Here is a 22203-nt window from a genome sequence, read left to right as displayed (position 1 = left end):
CCTATTGTTATTGATAGGACTAAAGTAAAAGATTTTAAAGAAAATTAAAGCCTAGTGAAATAAGAGCTGTAAACGTATGAGACTGAAACTGATGTTTTTCTGGTAAGACTAAATTGTCTTAAAGAAATGCTTTTCTTCAAATTCACCTTTCCTTCTCCTCTAAAAATAAATGAAGTACCCTTCCAACAACTTAGTTACTCTCTCCTTAACTGGTGAAGTGCAGAGTTAGTCAAAGCATTATCAAGCTGTTAGCACACTTATGTTTTGACTTGACTTGGTATGAGATTGAAGTGCTAATGGAAAAGGATACTGATATCTTCATAGCACTTAAAATTTTTATTGTGTAATTCGATATTAACCTGGGTTAAAAGTAGTCAGTGTATTAGTTTGTCAGAATAAGATCAAAGTTGTGACACTAAATTTGTTCACTTTTATCACCAGCTGTGATTTTAAAAATTGCAGAATGTCACTTTAGGAAATCTGTCTGACCTGTCTGGACTTTTTGTAGTGGGTCCTCCATTAAACTGAAATGCTCTACAGAGCAAATATATCAAGTTTCAAAATGTTAAAATACTTGTTATAAAGAATTTGTCTCATACCTGTAATAGCCAGAAGTGCCATTTGTTTTTTTGCTAGTACTTTTGGCATCAAAGAATCTTTATTACTAGTTTTTTGCTATTGAAAATTATGTTTACTGAATAAAAACTGTAAGTAGTGGTCATGCCTTCAGAACATTATGGTACAAAATCAACAAATACCATGTGCTGTTGCTCAATGAAAAGCTTGTTAGCCTAAGGCATAAGGTCCTGTTTTATATAATCTGAGGTGTTTTAGAATAATGTCTTTTACTGGCTCTAAAAAGCATGTCGCATTTGGTAAAAAGCTTGGCCTGGAGGACTGTAGTGTTTTGTTTTAAGGTCTTCCACTAACGGTGCCTCCTACGGAGATAGAAACCTGTGCACTTGAGAAGGAACTGGATACGTGTTTTGGGGTTGTTCTAGTTTATTAGATGACTGACTAGTGTAGGGGTTTTGTTTCTTTTTATTGATAACAATTTTCTTATTTTTAAAGAGCTGCTAGGTAGATGTATCAGTATTTAAACTGGATGTAAACAAGTTTAGTTTGAAATTTATGTGAAAATTTGTAATTACAACATATGATATACTTTCTGTTAGTTGAAAAAATAGCTTGGATTTCCCAACTATTCCCTGCTAAGCAGAGACTGAAAGCTAACAATTTTAGTTGCCCTTAAAACTTAGTTTAACACTACTTTGAGTATACAGATGTCATTCAGCTTGGATCACATGAGAATTTTGTGTTCCTAGCAAAAATGCTATTTTTGATATACAGTGCCTTTCACTTGATTCAAAATAATTTTCCATTTAAATCTTCAAATACTGAAATGATTTTAAAAGCTTGAAATACTTAAATTTTAAAACTCTAGATAAATATTAGTAACAGGAAACTTTGTAGTATGAAGGAAGAAATTTTGAATGAAAATAAGCCCAAATGTGATAGTGGTTTAGGAAGAAGAGTGAAGTCAGTTGAGCTTTATAGTAATATTTGAATAAATCATCACTTTCACAGATACAGCATAAAGTGTTCAAAGATAGAGAAGGCTGTCTTGAGGAAAGATGCAAATGTCTGGATTAAGAGTTTGGCGCTGTATTTTATCTTCAATGGTTAAATTTTTTAACTAGTGCACTGAAAACTGAAAAAGACAGGAATATAAGATAGTACTGTGAAAACTGTCAAAATATATTAATTATTTATCAGAGTTAATTTTTTTAAATGTGTTAGTAATGGGCTAGCAAGTTGAATCTTTACTCCCCAAGGTTAAGGGGGAAAAAAAAAGAAACTGAGGCTGTAAATTTCATCTTGACAGACTGAAAATGCTTTTTGACAGTCCTGCGTCTTAGTGTGAATATGCAGGGAAAGTACTGTCAACTTTTTTCAAATTATGGGGCAAATGCTGACTCTGAAATTTGAAATTTTGAATGTATCTGATTCATTAAGGTACACAGAACTGTGCCTTTTGTAAATGTTTATTTAAACAGGTGGTTTGACTAGTTTACCTTATTTGAATGGTGTTATGTAGCAGAGCTTAACAGAACTCAGTTATCACTTGTGTGGAAAAGAATTGTCATGTTACTGTGTAATTGACTTGCTTAAAAATGAACAATAAATTTAATAAAATAAAGTCATTGTCTTGTTTTTTATCTTAGTGTTCTGTTTAAATTTGGATGGAATACTTGTAGTTTTGAAGATTCCTATTTATTAAATTAACTTTTGGTAATACAGCTTTAGTAACATTAGTGTCAGTCCTTATGTTTTTAATTTGAAGGTTTTCCCTTATTCTGATTCCATTAATACAGGTGGCAAAATGTTGTTACCTGTGAGTTTTCTCAAGGTTTAATGTTTTAAAGTTTAAGGTGAGACTGGTTAATTTTTAAAAACAATAAATGATGTTATTATCATGTTACTAGCTTTGACTAGTTTCACCTTACAATCAGTGTTTTCTTAGGTTATACCAGGTAGACAGAGGCAGACAGTTAAGTAAGGAATTTCGAGGTAAAATTTTGAATCTTAACGGGATTTGTTGAAAGCAATGATGTTCACATTATCATACTTGAATAAATAAAGGACCTCTTTGCTATGAAAGAGTAAGGCAAGTTTGTTCTCATTTTTTTTATACCAGGGCCACAGCCATCTCTGGGAGTTAGTTTTGGAACGCCATTCGGCTCAGGTATTGGCACTGGCTTGCAATCAAGTGGCTTAGGTTCTTCAAGCCTTGGAGGTACACTTTAACTTTTCTAATCTTTCATTGAATTATAATACCGCACATCTGAATCTCTTGCAAACCTTTAACTCCACTAAGAAGATGATCTGTTTCAGGGAAAGACCTTACGATTTGGCAGTCTGCGCTTTCCAGATTTCTTCATGCCTTGCAGAAGGAGTTGCAAAGGCTGATACTAAGGCTAATAAGCCACTGTAGTCAAAACTGAAGATGAATAGGACGGGGTAATCATACAGAAGTTCTGTTCTTAAGCTAGTGAAGTACATCAAGTACATCCCATTGTAACTACAACTTGACTTAATTTTACATATGTGAAAGTTAGGCACCTGAAACATTGGATCATGCTGTAGCTAATTCATAGGAAGTTTTTCACCTGTACGTACCACTGTTAAATATAGGGACCCATGTCTGCTTGAATTAAGATAAGGATAAATGCTAAGAAATTACTACAGTTCTGGGATACTGCTTGCTAAAACATACTTGCTTTAGCTGTCACTCTGTTCCTCAGTGCTGAGGTAGAAAAACAATCCCTTCTCAAGTTGAAAAAGCACCATTTGAAGGTGAGGGAAAAATATTTATCAGAATGTTAATAGTGCTGGTGGGGAATATATTCCAAGAGGACACATGACTGAAAGAGTAGGTGGTAATAAAAAAATTAGAAAATTCATGTAGAGCTCTTCATTTAAATGTAATGAATTCTCAGCAGTAGAACTACAAGTAGAATTGAAGTGACTAGAATCTAATCTGCATGTAAATTTCCTGTCTATATAGGTGAGGGCATTCTACAGTGCAAGTCAAAAGACACTAGTGTCCTCTGAAGCTTTTGTAGGAGATCTGCAAACAAAAGTGTTACATCTGCTGAGCACAAATATAATGTGTTTTTTCTCATTGCATCCTCCCCTGCAGCCTCAGTCTGTATCTTTGAGCCAAACATATGAATCAGTGTCGTAATGTATTTAAAATAATTAAAAATCACTTGGTATTGGAAAGGTGATGTAACTTGAATGTCATATCCATTTTACCTTAATGATCATCTTGAAATTATCTTTAAATCTACCACTGTCTGTCCTTATCAGATTTTAAGCTTTTTCAGAGAAAAGAAAGTCTGTCCACCTAAACAGGAAAAATAACCAACAGTAGTGGGCTAAAAGAAAAATACTTCTGAATGACCAGGATGTTCTCCCAATGTTTTAAATGCCTTAAAAATAAAAAAACAACCAAACATAAAATTCTTTCTTTTCAACCGAAGTGTTTGTAGACTAAAGATTGTTTATATAGCTTCACCAATCTTGCTAATGTAAGGAACATTTTATTTGAACAACTGTTTCTAGTTTTGTCTTACATGCATAACTTGGTTTTTGGGGGGGGAGGATAGTTTTCTGCTTAGAGGAAAGCATTTGCTTGCATTTCATCTATTCTGTATTAATTTGCAAAATTTGTCTTTTGACAAATCAAGAAGACTGTCTGATAGAAGCAAGTGTAGAAGAATAAAGGAATACATGCAAAATACCCTGCAGGTGCTCTTGGAAACAAATCAGCAGAATGAGTACTTAAGGGTTTTTTATCTTGTGCTGGGTTTTTTTTAACAGGACAATTTTTAAAGTATACTCTTGAAACATAATTTTAATTGGGGAAATTTGCTCTTTTTCCATGATGAATATTCTGTGAATTTTGTTAGTGATAAATACAGAGGCTTTTGCATTTAGTATATAAGATATGTAGCACAATAGATCTTGTACTTCATTAAATATTTGCAGACACCTTGCCTGACCATTGGTAATTCATTTCGAACTAGGTAAGACAAAAGAGTGTATAATTTCAATAAACTGTATTACGTTCAAATGATACTTGCCATTGTAGAACCTTAAAACTTACTTGATTTAAAAATTGCAGAAGACTGGAGAAGACTGCTTCAGATAGTGTTTAGTTCTTACTAGTTATAAAATCTAAAAATCACTTCTGTGAAGGAATGGTAAAGGCTCAGTTTGCAGTAAAATGCAAGTATTTTCCCTGACACTTAAGATGGGGGCATAATTTCCTCCAATACAAATATTGTTCTCGTTTTGAAAACCTCTTCAGACAGCTGAAATCAGAGAGTATATTTCTCTTGCTCATCCTTTCGTCTGGCCTCTATTTCAAACTGCAAGTATCAACTTTTCCTTTGAAATGATCTCATATTAATAACACAATTTGAAATCTTGAAATAATTATATTAAGAAATTATTAATGTCAATTATAGAATTAACAATTAGTTTTATTACTGCTATATGTTTATGGCTGCCCTTTATATGATGATTTTTCCCATTAGATATTGTGAAATTCTGTTTCTATTTGGTATCTAACCTATTTTGTGGTTTCCTAGCTAAAACTGATCCCCAGTAACCTGGGGGAGGTGATGACTCTAAAATAAGGCAAATGTAAACTCAAGGGAATGTTTGTTTCAAGTGTAGAGAATTTTTCTTTTAGAGTTGTGGATAAATTTTGAGGCTTTCTGTATTAGAAATCATATAACTTGTGTTTAAATTTTCTTACTTTTGGCCCATATAGTTACCATTTTCTTGCCAACTTAACAGCAATTCAACACCAATTTCTTAAACTGATAGTTTACTTCACTTGTTTTTATAGCTATTCCTTTACTCAGTTTTGTATTTTGAAGGTAGTGTTTTTTCTCCGATGTTTTTCTGTTTGAATTTTTTTCTTAATGCAGTGCTGTGTTGAGAATAAACTACTGTTGAGGCAATAATCTTAGGAATATTACAAACAACTCTTTGAATTATGTTTGGTTTTAGAATACTCACCCCAAACCCATGTGTCTTTAATTGCTGTGTCTGTAATTGTTTTGTTGTATGTCTCTACTATTATTCTACTAGGATTTGGAAGTAGCTCTGCCTTTGGAAGTAGTGCCACAGGAGCATCATCATTTGGGTTTGGAACTACAAGTAAACCTTCGGGAAGTCTAAGTGCAGGTTGGTTTGTTTCTCTTGAATTCAAGTTTATCTTAAAGCAAAAGTGTTATAATCAAACTGCTGCACTCAGTCTAAGAAAGCTACTGAAACTAATGTGCTTCAAGTTGCATGTGTATATAACCATTAAAGTAACTGTTTACTTGCTAATGCACATTTTCAGAGAAGTCTTTAGGTTCTGTTAAATGTCTCCTAGCTAGACAGTATTGAGTGAGCTTTAATGTTTTCCATTTGGTGTCTGTCTAATTAGGAGAGGAAGCAGAAAATCAGATGCATCAGATTGGATCAGATGCAGTCTGAGGCACAGAAATGCAGTTACTACTTGGATGCATAGGCTATACACTTACTGAGCGATTAAAATTAGTATACGCATTTATGACAAATATACCAGTAATTTGACTTCCTGTATTTACAGGTAAAGTTAATTATTTTTTAGAAGCCCAGAAGGTTTCATTGAAACTGTTTAACTGCTTATTCTTTCTATTTGAATAGTAAGTTATAGGTGTTTTACCTCACTCTATATATCCATAACTAATTGTGTTAACTACTTTGAAAACATTTCTATGGCAATTGAACTACTCGGTACTCATTTCACTTTTTTGTTTAATTTTGTTGGTGCTGAGAATATGAAAATGTGGATGCAGTTGCTCCATAACTCAAATATCTGAAATCTTAGTCACTTCTATAGCTTGCATCTCTATTTACTCTTTAAATAGGAGTTTTGTTTTTGTGGCAAATAGTTTACTATAATCTGTTTTACAGTCTTTCTTCAATGACAGACTGAAAGATTATGTCTTCTGGGATTGGCTCTTGGTAGCATGTTTCTTTAAAAACAAAATGGTTTTTTACCTGCTGTTAATACAAACATTGCAAGTCTCGGGTATTAGTAAGTGCCCAGTACATTAGCTTGGACCAATTACTTGTTAGTTGCCATGGTTTTTGCTTTTTCCTTAGTTAGTGATAGATTATGCTGTCAAATAGGCCTGTAAAGTACCTTAAGCTTTGTATTAAGGTGGAAATAGCTCACTAAGTTGGCTGTGTCATGCTCATGAATGTGTAATACTCCAGTAAATTCTTGATAGAACATCTCTGATTTTGCAGTATACAGTGTCTAAGCATCAGACTTGTTTTGGCTAGTTTTTAATATCAAAACAAGTGGAAAACTTACACTGCTCATGTTTTTATCTTGCAGTTTATTGTTCCCGAGCCTATATGAAATTACATATTAATATTTATATAAAGTAATATAGCAGCTTGAAATGCTTCAATACTAAAGTACATAATTTAGGTTTTAGCATGTTAAAAAATATAGTTAAAGAATTAGTTGTATGGATCAATCGTCCACCACTGGTGTCAAACCAAAGTAAATAGCAAGTCTGCCTTAGCTGTATTGGTGGTGTGCAGAGACAATTTAGATGTCACTTTGCTGTATTCCTCAAACTAGGCTTTGTGTGGTGACAGTGCCACCAGTCTCTTTAGCAATGAGGGAGTTGGACCCAATAAAATAAAGATTGTTTTCAGTTACTTCAAGAGTCTCACCTATAGAAGGTGGTAACCAGGAATATAAAAGATTAAATGTAATTCCTGTCATTTTTGCGCTTATAAATAAAGCGGTCATGAAATCCTGATCTAGACTGGGATTATGGAATAGAAACTTCCATAAAAATTTGGTAGCCCAGGAGCACATTAACTTTTACATCCCAAATCCTATGCAATATAGCTTCTGGATTGCATATGATCTTTAGTTTAATTTTATTGTGGGTGTATAAATGGGTTTGAATGGTGCCCAAGGCTAGACAGGTTATTTTTTAATTTTAATGTGTCCTGTTTCTTAGATAACATTTACAGGATCCTGAAACGGTATTATGGTTTACATTACTGTATGATAGTTGTCTTGTTTCTGAATCTTTTTCTTTTGAAAAAGCTAGGAAAATTGATTGAATATGGGTGATGGAAATACTGGTTTTACCATTTCTGTTTAGATGTGAGTGCTTAAATATTTTCTCAAATTAATGTCTAGTAAGTGTTCAGTTACCCTGTCCTTCTGAGTCTGCCCTCGAGGGGCAAGTTCTCATTTACTTTCTGAAAAAAAATGTTTACATGTAAGTAATGCTAATTTCAACAAAAAAATTGTTGATCACATTGTAGCCATGGTTCAAGACTTGGACTGCCCTCTAGAACTGAGGCTATTCATGACTGATTCTTTCCTTGCAACAGGAATCATACTGAATGTATACCTTGTTCAAGGTTTTTTTCCTGAAGATATTGGAGTATTCTGCTTGAGAGTTTGGTTCACTTTTCTTAAGAACCTTCATACTACTGCCTGTTATGCTGCTGTGACAGGGCAAAGCCATTTAGATTCATTTCCCTTCTGCCTTTCCATGCTTTTGTGGCTGCCCTAAATGGCACTTCTAACATAGCAGCTATTACTTTCCAAGTTTTATTTAAATTAACAAGCGTGTTCTCAGTCTTCTGTTACATAGTCTATGCATCTCTTTCTTACCCTAACATTACTCAAATAAAGCTCAGGCTGCCTTCCCTGCATGCTTCAAAATAATCCCTGCATCTAGAAGCAGCTAGGTGGAGGTAATTCATCAACACTTTACCCTTGCCTACTGAACTCCTGACACTATAGATCACATACAGCTCTGTTATGAATGGCATTTGTGATGTTTTTCTATAGGAGGCAACGCTTACCTGTTATCCCGGGTACATACTTGAAGTAAAAAGGTAACTTACCCAGAACAGTTTTGGTTATTAACAATTTTTTTTCATTCATGAGACTCCCTGATGAAGAAGTTTATTCTTGAAAAAATCTTACCTGGGATTCAGTTAGCAGAGAAATGGAGGAGTAGTTGTATCTGTTTCACCCCTTACATCCTAGGATGAGACACAAATTAGTCCACAAAATTTAGACAAGACCCAAATGAACAATATCATTAGTCACACTCCAAATCTGCACACTTACTGCATTGACAGTGAGTTCTGCACAGGCATCTGCATCTTGAAGGACTGTAGTTACTGGCATGTAGGTAATGCAGAATATTCTTGACAAGATGATGTGGTGTGTAACCCAGGTCCAGACACTGCAGGGGGAAGAGTTTCATATTATGTTTTGAAGTAGTTCTTGATGCAAAGCATCAGTAACAAGTGAGAGAACAGATGTCATCAGGCTTGAGAGCCACTTTGGGATTCTGATGAGACAAAAATTGTATTTTATTTCTGTGCTTTAAAAATATGTAGGCGTTGAGTTGATACTGATGTGACCAAAGGATTACTTTAACTGTCTGCTAGAGAACTAATGAAACTGTCAAGTAATGTGTATTGAAAATATACCTTTTTTGCTTGTAAACCAGTTCCGTTTTTTCTTAATACTTGTTTACAAGTTTCCCTGTGCAACTTGTAGGAAACTATTTGTTAAAATCTTAACTTGCTCATGTGATAACTTGTTATTTTGTATGATTGGTTACCTTATTTGGTTTTGTGAGAGAACAAAAAGTGGAGTTATGAAGTTTTGATTCTTATTAACTAATATTTGAGAAATTTTTAGTATTCTCTAATAGTTTCAATTATTATCCAAGTTGATTGTGAATTTATATCAGTTATGCACAAAAAGTAAAATGAATTGGTGTTTCTGTTGCTGAAAACTATAGGCATATTTTCTTCAACTGATCTTGTTTTATAGTTGAACCAAAAGTTCAATTTGTTTACCTTGATAGAAGAGGGTGGAGGAATTAAAATAGCACAATTTGCTCACCTAGTCATTCAGTTTTTCCAAAGCTCTGTTTTCAGTGCTGCTTTTTGGTTTAAGTCATAAAGGGTGTTTTTCAATGCCAAGAACTTGGCAAGGATGTTGAGCCTTTTCTGCTTCTCATTTAAGGTATGGCCTGAGCCACACAACCTTATAAAGACAGGCAAAGGTAGCCTAGTCAAGTAGGGGACATGCTGTGAGCTTCATCTCCAGCTTTGCCATTTACATGCTGTGGGTGAAGTGAGCAGGCCATGGTCTCTCCTCCCACCCTATGTATGCATTATGAATTTAGACTGAGAACCTGAGGAGTTATGGTTCTTCTGCTGCACAGTTTCAGTGGGACTTTTGGGTGCCACTGTTGTATCTGTAATGGTATAATAATAGGCTTGTGATTTAGGATATAATTGTTCACAATCATTGAGGTAGACTGTGTTAGTGCTGTAATACCCAAGTTGTCATAGCAAGTCCAAGTGTGTAAGGAATGTGACATACTGTTATAGATCCATGTTAGTATAAAGTATTACAAATATTGGTAATAAAGTGACTGGTGTTCATAACTCCAAGGAGAACAAACTTGTAATCCTGATATAACATGTTTTAAAATATTTTTCCTTCCTTCATAAGGTTTTGGCAGCTCAACTACATCTGGGTTTAACTTCAGCAATCCCGGCATCACAGCATCAGCTGGCCTGACATTCGGGGTGTCTAATCCTGCATCTGCAGGCTTTGGGACAGGAGGGCAACTTCTTCAGCTGAAGAAACCTCCAGCTGGAAACAAGCGAGGGAAAAGATAGGCACTTCTTTTAGGTAAAGGGAAGTGAATTAACTTTGTTCATCTGAAAAGTCTATTTTTCTAGATTGATGCATTAATTGAAATGCATCCCAGGAGATTTATAAAAATTTTGCTACTTTTCCCTAGTCTGAAATACAAAATGAAATCATATTGAACAGCTATTTTCTTGTGAATAGAAACCCCTTTATGTATTCTTATTTTTGGCCCTAGTTTTAGAAATGTTCTATACCGCATTATTATTAAAGAATCTTGTAAAACCATCTATTTAACCTAATGTTAGTAGCAGAATATTTTTTGTTAATAAGCTTTATACCATATGAATATATGCATATTTGTTTTTTTGTACAGATAAAATATATTCTAGTACAAATACTAGAGTTCATATCTTCTGTTCCTGGATATGGCCTTTAAATCTACTTCAGGGTGTTTTTGTGTATATGGATGTAAATATATACAGTACAGTGCACACTTCAGTGTGTAGGTATGTGTATATATATATGTATAATACAGATGTGCAAACCTTGCCACATAGACAGGTCTCTTTTTCTTTGTGTGTTCTGTTTCCATGTTGCCCTGTGCTCCCATATCTTGATGTTCCTAGGAGTTTCAGATAGTGGGTCCGGGGCTATGTCATCATTGCTTCCTGTGTTTTTGTTGTTTAAGACCAGCTGAAATACAATGTTTACTATTTCATGAAGCTTGGTAAATAGTGTTTAGTAGCTGGATTTTTCTTTTAACCTTTTTCTTGAGCCATTTAGCAGCTAACTGTAAAGAAGAATTTAAGATTTTGACACAGACATTTCATAGGTAATGTTCCCAGACTGTTTGGTTTTGTTTTTTCTCCTGAGCTGAACAGGAGAGCATTGCAGGATTTCAGCTGAAAGTTCAGCATGCCACAAGGTCTGTGTGCAAGCAGAGAGTTGTTGGGCTAGATGAGCTTTTCCCTGCAACTGGAGGAGATAGGATATGCTGTTCTAATGAAAACCCGAAGTAGCTGTTACAAAACAGAGTTGATTCACTAGTTTCTCATCGGCCCTACTAGCATTGACTTAAAAGCAGTTGTGTATCTTCTTTCAGTATGAGGTACAGTACAATAATTTGCTGCTAAAGAATGGAGGAGGTAAATGATGTAATTCGAAGGTCAAAGGTATTGCAACAGTAGCTTATCAATCTTGTCTATTACAACATCATCGTTTGTGCTGCATTTCCAATTTTGTGTGCACTAGAAGTAGCTGGGAAAACATCTTAAGGAGGAAATAACAGATTAATTGAACCTTTGCAAATAAATATTGAAGTGTGAACATGGAACTTTGGAGCCGAGTTGCTTTTTATGTAGATGTTCTGTATATAACATGCATCAGATGAATATTCACAATTGTTTTCACAAAGGCACCTTTTTTTCTTAAACAGTTACAGTGCATAAGATTTTTCTAGAACCAGGTCATTTGTTTTCTATTGTTAAAGTGTTATTACCATTTTTGTATGTTTTGGAAATGATGTCTGCATTCAGCAGTGATTGCTTTTTGACAAATGTTCAGTTTGTCACTTGATCTGATAAAATTAAGGGGAACTGAGCACAGAATTCTTCACTTTTGTAACTGTATGTTATTGCATCTTTGTGAGCAGTCTAGGAAGAGATATAATGTGGGGGTTTTTATGTCTCAAAAAAAAGCTTAGTTTATTTTGATTTCAACTTTTTAAAACTTTTATTGGGCTGCAGTCAAAATCGTAATGTTTGTATCCCCTTGTTATTGCTTTTTTTTTAATAGTTAATATGTTAAACCACTGGACTCTCTTGTAATGCATTAATTTGTGAAACTAATTCTAAATGTTTACTGTTTGTCCATATGTGCAACTTACCATTGTGCAAACAATAAAACAATAATGCTGTGATCCTTGTAATACGTATTTGCCTATTTGAAAAGTAATTTCCTGCTGTTCTACTATGTTTATAGGAGAAACAAAAGTGTCATCTACAATATGTAGAATTGTTTTTCCTAGAATTTATATAGCACAAAACTGTTCTTACTGAAGTTAGGGCCTTGATCTCTGGACTGAAAATGGAGGGTGAAGAGACATATTGTATCATGGCTTTGTCTAGAATCTCTTCACAGTGCGCTATGCAAACCTGGATTGTGCTGTAATATAACACAGCACTAGACATGGCTTTGTAAATCTCAAAGCTGTCTGAGCCCCCTGGGTACCTGTGTTCTGTTTCTTTTCACATTAAGGCAACAGTTATGTCCTTAATTTATCTTAAGTGAAAAGGTGATTATGTAATAGAGTAATCACATGCTGGAGTACAAACGAAAGTAAAAATGGGATTTGAAATAATTATATTCCCAGAATATTACTTGGGTGGTTGAATTCAGCCATGATTTTCAGGGATCAGCATTGTATATGCTATTTCAAATGTTTTTTTTCTCAATTTGGAGACATGTAATATAATTAGAGTGCAAAACATAAATACATTCAAGGTGTGGCTTGGCTTTCCGCAAGGCAGGTTAAGAAGCTGACCTGTACTTAAACATCATGAAATGAAATCAAGTCTGGAATATTTGTTCTGTAAAGAAAGAAAAATATGTACTGGAGGAATGTTGAAGTCACATATGTTGGATGTGGTTCTCTGTTAGTTTGTACTGTGTACAGCTGTGGTATAAACTTATGTGACCTCTTTCTTGTACTGGAAGTAACTTGGGTTTTCTTCACTTTCTTACTACAATGAATGTAGCAGGAGGTAGGGTACGCCTTGGGTTGTTTGCTTCATGAACCTCTTCCTGGTCCAGCATCTCAACGTTCATTATGCTCACATTTGTCTCCGTTCCTGATAAATTGGTTAGCTGGATACTACAGTACACTTATGTACTGATTTCCTGCAGATTGGAAGGGAGGAGGTTGAGATAAGGTGGAGTTGGATAGAGTTTATGCATCTTCCTTACTACAGGAAATCCAAACCCAGCTGTTCCCTCTTCCATCTGCATTTTGATGGTAGCAAAACTGCATTTTGAACCTTAATTGCTTTTATAGCATATAGGTTTTGATTGAATGTTGCATTTAGCAGGTAGAAAGTGAAACTGCTACAATCTGTTTCTGCATGGGTGACATTTTTTTTACTTGTAGGGGAAAAAAAATAATTGTAAATTAACTCCATAACCAAAGGAACTAAAAAAAATATAAAATGAAGGGGAGTCCTGCCAGGATTCCAGTAGCTCTGTTGGAGAATGCTGCTTTCACCAGGTGGCAGGAGGCTGTCAGTTACATATTGTCACTACAAAGGCCTTGCATGTGTAGCTGTCATGCAGTATGTCACCTGTGTTCCAGGTCACTCACATTTTCTTACACTTTTTCAAGGTAGTAGGATTTTGTTAAACTTCAATATCTGAATGATCCTTCTGACCCATTTGACTCCTGTCATTATGAGGTTTATTACTTAATGCTTTTTTTACTCAGCCTCAGGAACTTAAATCTTTATAGCTCATTGCTGCAGTTGAAGTGCCACAGTGAGGAGGTGAGTAGGTTGCATGTTACTTTAGCTTTGATAACTTTTCCAAAGAATGGTGTGCTTTCTGTTTTCTCACCTTTTAGAAGTAAGGCAATTCTAGCTTATTATGAACAGGTATGATTAAGTTTAAATTATTGTTTAGAAGCTTCTACAGACTAGAATAGCTTCTGGGTTGACTTTAATTTTTGTTTGAGTATAGATCTGCCCTCACCAGGATATTGGGTCAATTCTGTTCAACACTTGCATGGAAAACTTGAAATACATACTCCTGTTCTAGATGGGTCAGTAGCTGAACAGGTGGAAGATCTTTTAGTTGTTTGTCCAACCGATGTTTCATAGGCTGAATTTCCTTCTTTTTTTTCTCTTCAATGCAGGTGTCACGGCATGTGCTTGGGCAGCAGCAGAACAGCAGCTTTCTAGAAAATGTACTTGCTTCCAAAATACAGTTCTGATTAGAGCCTGGTGTGTATCTCCTGGGCAAGAAATCCCTTGCTGGCTCTGTGTATTTAATGTGGCACGTTGTGGTAAGGGGATATGCTTCGGAAGTGATGATCCCACAGAAACAAGCTAGGATGATGAGGTTTTGGTCAGACACTACAGCGTAGTAAAAAGGGAGAGAAACACTTGACAAGTATTCAAAATCAAACTACTATATGAAACCTGAAATTCTGAAAAATTCCATGTTTTCTTAAGAAAAGAAGGGTCTAAGTTCTCATGGGGAAAAAATTGTGACAGGCAGCTTGAGCAGACTTTCAGTTGGGTAAAACCTTGGGGAAAAAAATATACACAAACTACATACAGTTGGGTAGATAGAGCTAGTTTATTAACTCTGTGGTTAACTACCTGAGTAGAAGCTACTCTAAACTGAAAGACCCTCTAATCCTGTTAATGGTGTTAGCATTTTTTGGCTGTTTGGACTCCCTTTATTTCTTCAACAACATATGCATAAAGGAATTTGAGCATAAACACTTCTGCTGCTGTTCTATCCAGGAATAAGTTAAGGTACATGTGATAAAGGACTTACTGAAAAAAACAAAAGTCCACCTTTCAAAAAAAGGCTTATAATGGCCAAGCCCAAGTGCTAAGTGAATGCAATGTCAGTGAGCAGTTAGCCAACACTGCCCTAGTCTTTATTAGTGTGGGGACATGTCTCCATCTCTGCTGGAGGTGGGTGGAGGAGCGGTGGTGAGCATACCTGTATCTTGTGAGCATGTCACCTTTGCTTGGCACAGCTCTCCAGTGTGGTGCCTCCTTTCATCCTGAGCTGCAATGCCGAAAGCAGCCACAGTGGTTCTGATTTAGCATCAGGTCGGACAAAATGCACTGACAGAAGCGATAGCTAAAGGAACATGCTAGCCCTAATGCCATGGAAATGAGTGTTAGCGGTGCGTGTTATATCAGCTTCAAATAGGAACAGTCTTTTTCTCTTACCTTTTATTTTGGCTAAGGGGACTGGGCTGCCTGAAGGAACTCCCTGCAGCTCACATGTCCATTTCTTACCCCCACGGTAGCAGTGTAATGTTTGAAGTACAAGAATAGCTTTCAATGGGCACGCAGGTATTTACATACCTCCAGCAACCAAACCAGAAGGAAGCCTTATCCCTGGGAGGGCAAGGCCTGCTTTGGCTGTTAGCTGAACTGCAGTACAGACAAGGGTGAAGCTCCTACTTGATTCTGTGGTAGCAAAGTTGATACAGAGCTCTGCTCTGAGAGTAAAGAGGGAAGACTTTTTAATGTTGTTTATGTTGGCTTCAGGCATGGTAATGCTTTGTCAGTGCCAATAGTAGCCTCCTGCTTGTATCAGATGTGCAGAAGTGGCTGGAACTGCAGGGGGGCTGTGGTAGTTCATCCAGACTGCCATGCACGGGGCAAGAATTGCAGTACTGAAGATGCAGGTCTAATGCAAATGCCTAGTAGCTTAATTTTATACTTTATTAGTAACAGTATTTAGCTAGAAATGCTTTTCTGAGTAATCTGTCACTTTACACTTGAGAAGGGTCACCTTCCTCGTCACTACTTGCCACGCTTTATTTCTAGGGCTGCAGCAGCCAGTACAGCTGTTATTTGTTGCTCTGCCATGGTGATGCCCTCACTGGAGTGGTAACGGGGATTGCCAGGCTTCAGAGCTGCTGAGAAGTACTGGGGCAGAAAGGATACTTGGGTAAGATTGTGGTCTCAGGCTGATGGACAGTGATAGCATTCCTTCCAGCAATGACAGCAATAGCAATATTAAAAACCAAACACCATTACAGTGTTTGTACACAGAGTGGTGGATGTATCATTTAAAGTTAGCCCTGAAAATGAGGGGGGGAAGTTCTTTTTTATTACCGTTGTAAACAGTATAAGAAATGTTCCGATCTAGAAAATATTCTCATAAATATTGTTAATTTTCTGCATCAAGTTGCTGCTTCATGCTCATCTGCACTAATAAACCCTATGTAAAATCCAACACTGCAGTGAAGCTGTAGTGAGTCCTGTTGAACTGTACCAAGAGCTTGTCTGGAGCTCATTAATCTTACTGTACAGCTAGCAATCTGGGCTACAGCTGCATAGTGGTGCTGCTTTCACTGCATGGTGCCTAAATCCTTGTCTTGCACTGTGGCATTAAGAGATGAGCAACAGTAAATTTTTCTTTTGAAATTATCCTTGGTTCTTCTTGCATTTGATGAAATGCTCATGCCTTATTCTCTGCATGGCATAAACTGGAGCGTGAATGTGGAAAATTCCTGTACTTTGGTGTTTCTTTAATTGAAACAACTTTATAATAATGATGCCTTGTCAAATTGGCCAGCCACACTGGGAGGGCAGGCTGTGGGAAGATGGATTTAGTCCACAAGAAGTAATTCTTTCTTTTTGTCTGAGGAGGGGGAAAAAAGCTGAAATTCTTTCCTTTTTGCTAGTGGCTGGAGTGGTTGGTTAGGGCAGAAATAATAATTCAATTAGGAAGCGGCACACCTTTCAGTTTGAAGAGGTGCACATCAGCTTTGTGTCCAGGCTGTTACATATTGTAACAGCAATCTGTTGTGTCTGCAGTAAGTGGGAGCTCCAAAAATCAATGTACTAAGACTCCTGGGAGAAGAGCATGACAGTTATATTGATCACGGCTGAGTAGTCGGACAATGTTAACAAACTCCCTAAAGCCCCGGTCCAACGGGGCTTGGTGTTGAAACTGGGGGATGTTTTCTGAGAAACAGCCTCCTCCTCAACTTGTTGCAATCTTGCCCTTGTGAATTTGGAGGGAGATATCCTCCAGTGCTTACAGATACTGTTACCCAGTCACCTCCCTTCAGCCTGCATCCCTTAACCCATTTATCAAGACAGTGGTGCATTTTGGAGGCAGACGTGTGATACTGGAGGTGTCTGCATTGGCTGTGATAATGTGGTGCCAGCGCTGATGCCTGCTGTCACTGTCACTGCTGCGTATGCCGAGACAGAGAGGCTGATAGCGGCAGCCGAGCTTGGCGTACTGATGTGCTTGGTGCCGGTGCAGTCAGGGCAGATTCACAGCCCGGCCCTTGAGGAGCGTGTGAACTTCGTATCATTTCATTTGAGGTTATTTTTACAGCCCTTTGACTCTTTCTGTTAGATTTTTTTTTTTTTTCTTGGGTCACCTTGTTCTAATTATTTTCCAGGAAATGAGAGCCAATAAAAGAAAGCCTTTCTGCTATGAATACACGTGTATTTTAAAATGTAGATATTAAATACATTCCCTAAGCAGAAATAAAAAACAGTCTGGCTTATGCAAGTAATACCACAATCAGAGTAGCAGTTTGGACCTCTAAATATACTGATGGTGTTTAAATAGTATTTACCACAAGTATAGCTACATTAGTGTAAAAGGTAGCTAATAACCAGGACAGGAAGAGAAGGAAACTTTACTCAGTTAAGCTCATAAATTTTGGTAACTATCCTCATCTGGGGAATTATGTTAGTATAACTTGTCAGTAAGGACTGTGCTCTTGATTACAACAGTTCATACAAACCCTGTAGCAATGGTGTTTTAATAATGCTACCCTTCCCACTAACTTCACATGGGGGCAGCAAGGCATTGCTTTATCAGTGGGAAATAGGGTTTTACCTGAGAAGTGACTTTGCCAGGATAAATGTACAAGATGCAGGGATTTCTGACTCCAAGGTGACTTGTTCACAGGCTTCTTTAAAAAAACAAAGTACAAAACAGTTTTTTTAAATAAAGAAACCCCTCCATACTCAGCTTGGCTTTCAGATAGGAATTGATTCCATTATTTTGTATTACCAGGGAGATGAATCTCTACTGATGAAGTGTTAAGCTCCAATATGTAAGTGTACAAACTGCAATAAAATGCAGCTCTTGGGGTAAGCACGGCCTGGCTTTTTTTACGTGCCAAGTGTTCTAAATGATAGTACTGTGATGATAAATTCTAGCTTTTCTCTGGGAGAAGGGAGAGAGAAGACTTTAGGTTATAAGTTTTAATTTACAATCCTGATTTGCAAAGTTGTGGACACAACGTCAGAGCCAAAATAATTCCCGAATCCTAATTTTCAAGGTTTCTGATGAGGTTGCAAAGTTGTTTGAAGGTAATGATGTAACAGTAGGTACACTAGCTAAATATAATGAGAAAGGTACATAAATGCCTGTTTGGCATCCAGGACTCAGCAATGAAAAGCAGCTAATCTCACTTGCACCCAAGTGACTAGGCTACCAAGAATGAAACTGAATATCTGAAAGGGAAAGAGAAGAAAGCATCCACCCACCATCTAGAGTTTATCTCCAATGGGTTAAAAGGAAAAGGGGATAGGAGTTGCTGCCAGTTTTGTGTCTCTTGCCATCAAGGGAATGTGGCAAGTTGCAGACCATGGGCTGGAAATACGATGGAGAAAGCAAAACATCCCAAACAGCAAGAGCCCCTTACACACCCACAGAAGCTCAGAGCAGCTCGGGGAGTTGCATCACAGGGCTTCCTCTTCCTAGCTCTAAAGAGGTTCCAACCAAAATAGCCAGAGATACAGGTGACAGGTCTGTGTTCCTGCTTTACCTTGGAAAATTTGTAAGATGGACACCCAAGGGGAAGGGAGAGGCACTGTTGTTTCTTACTGTTGTTACAGTTTGCTCTCATTTGCCCTTTCTCTTCTTTCCTTCCTGTCCAGTGTGCACTGGCACAGCCAGCCCTGGCGAATGTGTGCAGTACGTGGGCTCAATCCCTCAGACTCAAGGTGGAGTGGCCTTGGTTTTCCCTTTGTTGAACTGGGAGCTGCTAAGGATGGAAGACATGCTTTTGTATAATCCATCTTTTCAGGCCTCTCCTATTTCTGATGTCATTTTTTGAAGTAGAAGCAGTTGTATTTGCAAGGAGCTTTAGCAAATGAGGCCTGCAAACCTAAGGAAAGCAAAGCACTGTGCTCTGACAAACTTTTGAAAAATTCCCATCTGTAGAGGGACTGTAGTAGTAAAACAGCAAAAATGCCTTTGTTGTAGTAAGGAGAATATCCATCAATGCAGTAACTGAATAACTTTAGAAGGTAAGAAGATACCAGTCCTCCACGGTCACTGAAGCATACGGTGGCAGTTACCCTGCAGCAGCTTGAGAGGAGTTACCCTCCCAGCCTGCAGGGATCAGCATCCTGGTGTCACAGCTCCAGGCCCGGGCACACAGGTGTGAGGGTATGGCTTGGCCGGTGCAATGGCCAGATGCTGGGTCCTATAAAAGCTGTAACATGCCGTGAATGTACTTATCCCCTGCACTGCTGCACAGGCAGTTTGCAGTTCAGTGTTAAAAATGATACGGAAAAGTGCACTTTATCAGTTTCAGACAACTAACAAAATAATTTTAACTCTTATTTTCCCAACTTGGAGTGCGAAGCTTTTTCAGGAATCCCAGAACTGCATGCAAGTTCTTCAAATGACAAAGTAAAATGTGGTATTTGCTTTCCTGCAATCATGCATTTGGATTGAGAAGGGCAAAGAACATTTCTACAGAGCCAAAGGCCTTAGAAAACTATACTTGGTGGTAGTAGTAGTAGTAAAAATTCAGAAACTTTTAGGAAAAAAAAAAGTTGAAGCAGATAATAGAGATTTATAGACTATATGATCATTATTGAATACCTCTAGGCTTTAAAAATCATTGCCCACTGTAACATATATATGATGTTTCTATTATATCTAAAAGCTACAAGATGCTCAGTTTGATGGGACCCAGTGAGATTGGTGTCCTACAGGATCTAGGGCATTAGTGGTGGGTTTAGTTTGCATTGAAATAGGTTGAGCTAACGAGATTGCTAGACACAGAGGAGTGAGTGAAAAGGTAGCAGAGCAGAAAAGACTTTGCATATTTTGCATATTTCTTGCATATTTTGGTTTTGGGGTTTTTGTGTGCTTTAAACTTTATATCATACAGATATTACCTGTTCAGCTTGTAAAGACAGCTAGAAAAAAACCCCACTAATTAGTCTACTGCTAAATGCGTTCTAAAGCACTTTGCAAAGTGCCAAATGTTTTAAGTTTTACAAAAGCATAATGAGGTGTGCTATTATCTCTGGTTTTACCCAGACAAGTTGAAACAAATTCTGAATTTGAATATATAAAGTACCTGTTACAGATAATCTCTCCAAGGAATCTGGTGCTCTGGTATTTTGTTGTGATCAAGGCTCCTAACTGGGAATACATACGGGCTAGATAAGTCAAAAGTAGACTATCTTCTCATCGTCTGTTATTGCCATTGAAAGAGATCCGCCTTACTGAGTATCAGTGGAACCATCGACTCCAGGGATTGGGCTGGGAAAGTATTTTGCTTGCCACGTATAAAAGAACCAAGAAGCTGTTTTTCTTATTATGAAAATGTTGGTCCAACACAGATTTAAAGAAAATCATCTGTAGAAGACCTCTGTGAAGGTAGGTATTTATAACAGCTGCTGTGCTGTCACTTGGGGCTGCCAGACACCCCAACAGGTCACTGACAGGAGCTCGTGGTTTTAACTCCTTCCCCAGATGATCTCCTGCCCTTGCTGTTCCCTCCCCCCCCCCCCCCCCCCCCAGCATGGGGCTGTCTCGGGCAGTGGGCGCTCTGGGCTGTGAAATCCGTCCTCAGTCCCGACTGCCTGTGGTGTGCTCCTCACCCCAAACCCGGTGTGCTGGAGCCGCCAGCCCTGGGTCGCTGCTAACCAGGTTTGGAGATGGAGCATCTCAAAATCCATCATTCAAATCCCTGCAAGTTTCTTCTCGCCCGTCCAGCTGGGTTGATACGGGTCATGCAGAACCTGTCGCGCTGCAATCCCACTTTTCATCTGGATAACTATAAGCTTTTCCAAAGGTTGGCTGCTACAGGTTACAAATCCTCTGAGGTACGGCAGGAGCTATGTGGGAACCACCTCTGCGCCCTGCCCTGGCCGTGGTCTGGCTCTGGGCTGAGCTGCGAGGGGGACGTGGCTGGGAAATAGCCCGCTGGGAGCAGCAGCGAAACCGAGGGGGCAAAATGCAATTACCTGGGCTGTAATTTGACCAGAATCGGCTGGTCCAGACTAAAGCCTCCCTGAAAGCCTGCAGCTGTCTCAGGGTGGCTGAAACGAGAACAAAAGAGGCAGTTGAAAAGGTGGGGGGGTGGAGGACTGCTATGTTATTCGTGAAAGACAATAATTTGAAGATGAAAAGCTTGAAAGCACGAGAGAAATAAACGCAATTTTGCAGTCACCTTCCTTGCAGGGGAATGACTTAGTCGCAGGATCTAAAACCCTTCTAGGGCAAGTTCTGAGAGCGGAGTTTTATGGAGAAAAAAGAAACTTCCTTCACTCCCCCGGAGCTCGGGCCTGCGCCTCGCCTTTCCTTGCGCTGCCCCCTGGCTTTTCCCGGGCCGGGGGGGGGTTCGGTCGTAGCTCCCGGCGGAGCGGGGAGAGGCCGCAGCCCCCGCGGGGCTCACGGCGGCGTCCCGTCCCGTCCCGTCCCGTCCCGTCCCGTCCCGTCCCGTCCCGTCCCGTCCCGTCCCGTCCCGTCCCGTCCGTCGCCCCCCCGCGGCGGGCAGGGGGCGCGGGGCCGCCCCGTCGGGCAGGGGCGGGGCGGGCGCATGCGCGCTCGGGCGCCGCCGCTGCCTATAAGGGCGGGGCGCGGCGCCCCCCCACCCCAGCGGCGGTGCCGGGCGCGGCGCCGGACGGGGCGCACGGCGGCGGCGGCGGGTCGGCGCCCCCCGGGCGGGCGGAGGGTTCCACCGCAGCCGCTTCCCTTCGCCCATGGGCGCGGCGCGGGGCTCAGGCCGGGCCGGCGCGGCGCGGCGGCGGGGAGGGAGTAGTGAGTAGCGGCGCCGCCCGCCCGTCCCCCGCCCCCTCTCCCCGCGCCGCTCGGCCGGTCCCTCCCGGCGGCGGCGGCGGCTCCGCACCCCCGCGGTGCAGCTCCGGGCATGCGGCGGCGGCAGGACCCGCGGCGAGAGTCCC

At 39.0% G+C, this 22203-nt stretch overlaps 1 protein-coding gene across 5 annotated transcripts in view; it reads left to right on the top strand.

The window, feature by feature from the left end:
* Nucleotides 1–12309, top strand: part of NUP58 (nucleoporin 58) — a 36008-nt gene extending 23699 nt beyond the window's left edge. For 2 of the 5 annotated variants that reach the window (XM_074915226.1, XM_074915217.1), the window contains exons 14-16: nt 2699–2797; nt 5668–5763; nt 10136–12308. In XM_074915226.1, coding sequence (XP_074771327.1) covers nt 2699–2797; nt 5668–5763; nt 10136–10305 — 365 coding nt within the window. In that variant the 3' untranslated portion in view covers nt 10306–12308. Of the gene's footprint in view, nt 1–2698; nt 2798–5667; nt 5764–10135 lie in introns of all 5 variants that reach the window. The other 3 variants (XM_074915254.1, XM_074915246.1, XM_074915236.1) reach the window with 2 other exon arrangements.
* Nucleotides 12310–22203: the final 9894 nt, after the last annotated feature.

Source organism: Athene noctua, chromosome 1 (assembly GCF_965140245.1).
Source record: "Athene noctua chromosome 1, bAthNoc1.hap1.1, whole genome shotgun sequence".
Lineage (NCBI taxonomy): Eukaryota > Metazoa > Chordata > Aves > Strigiformes > Strigidae > Athene > Athene noctua.
Note: the sequence above shows the minus strand (reverse complement) of the source record. Positions and strands in the feature narration are given on the sequence as shown.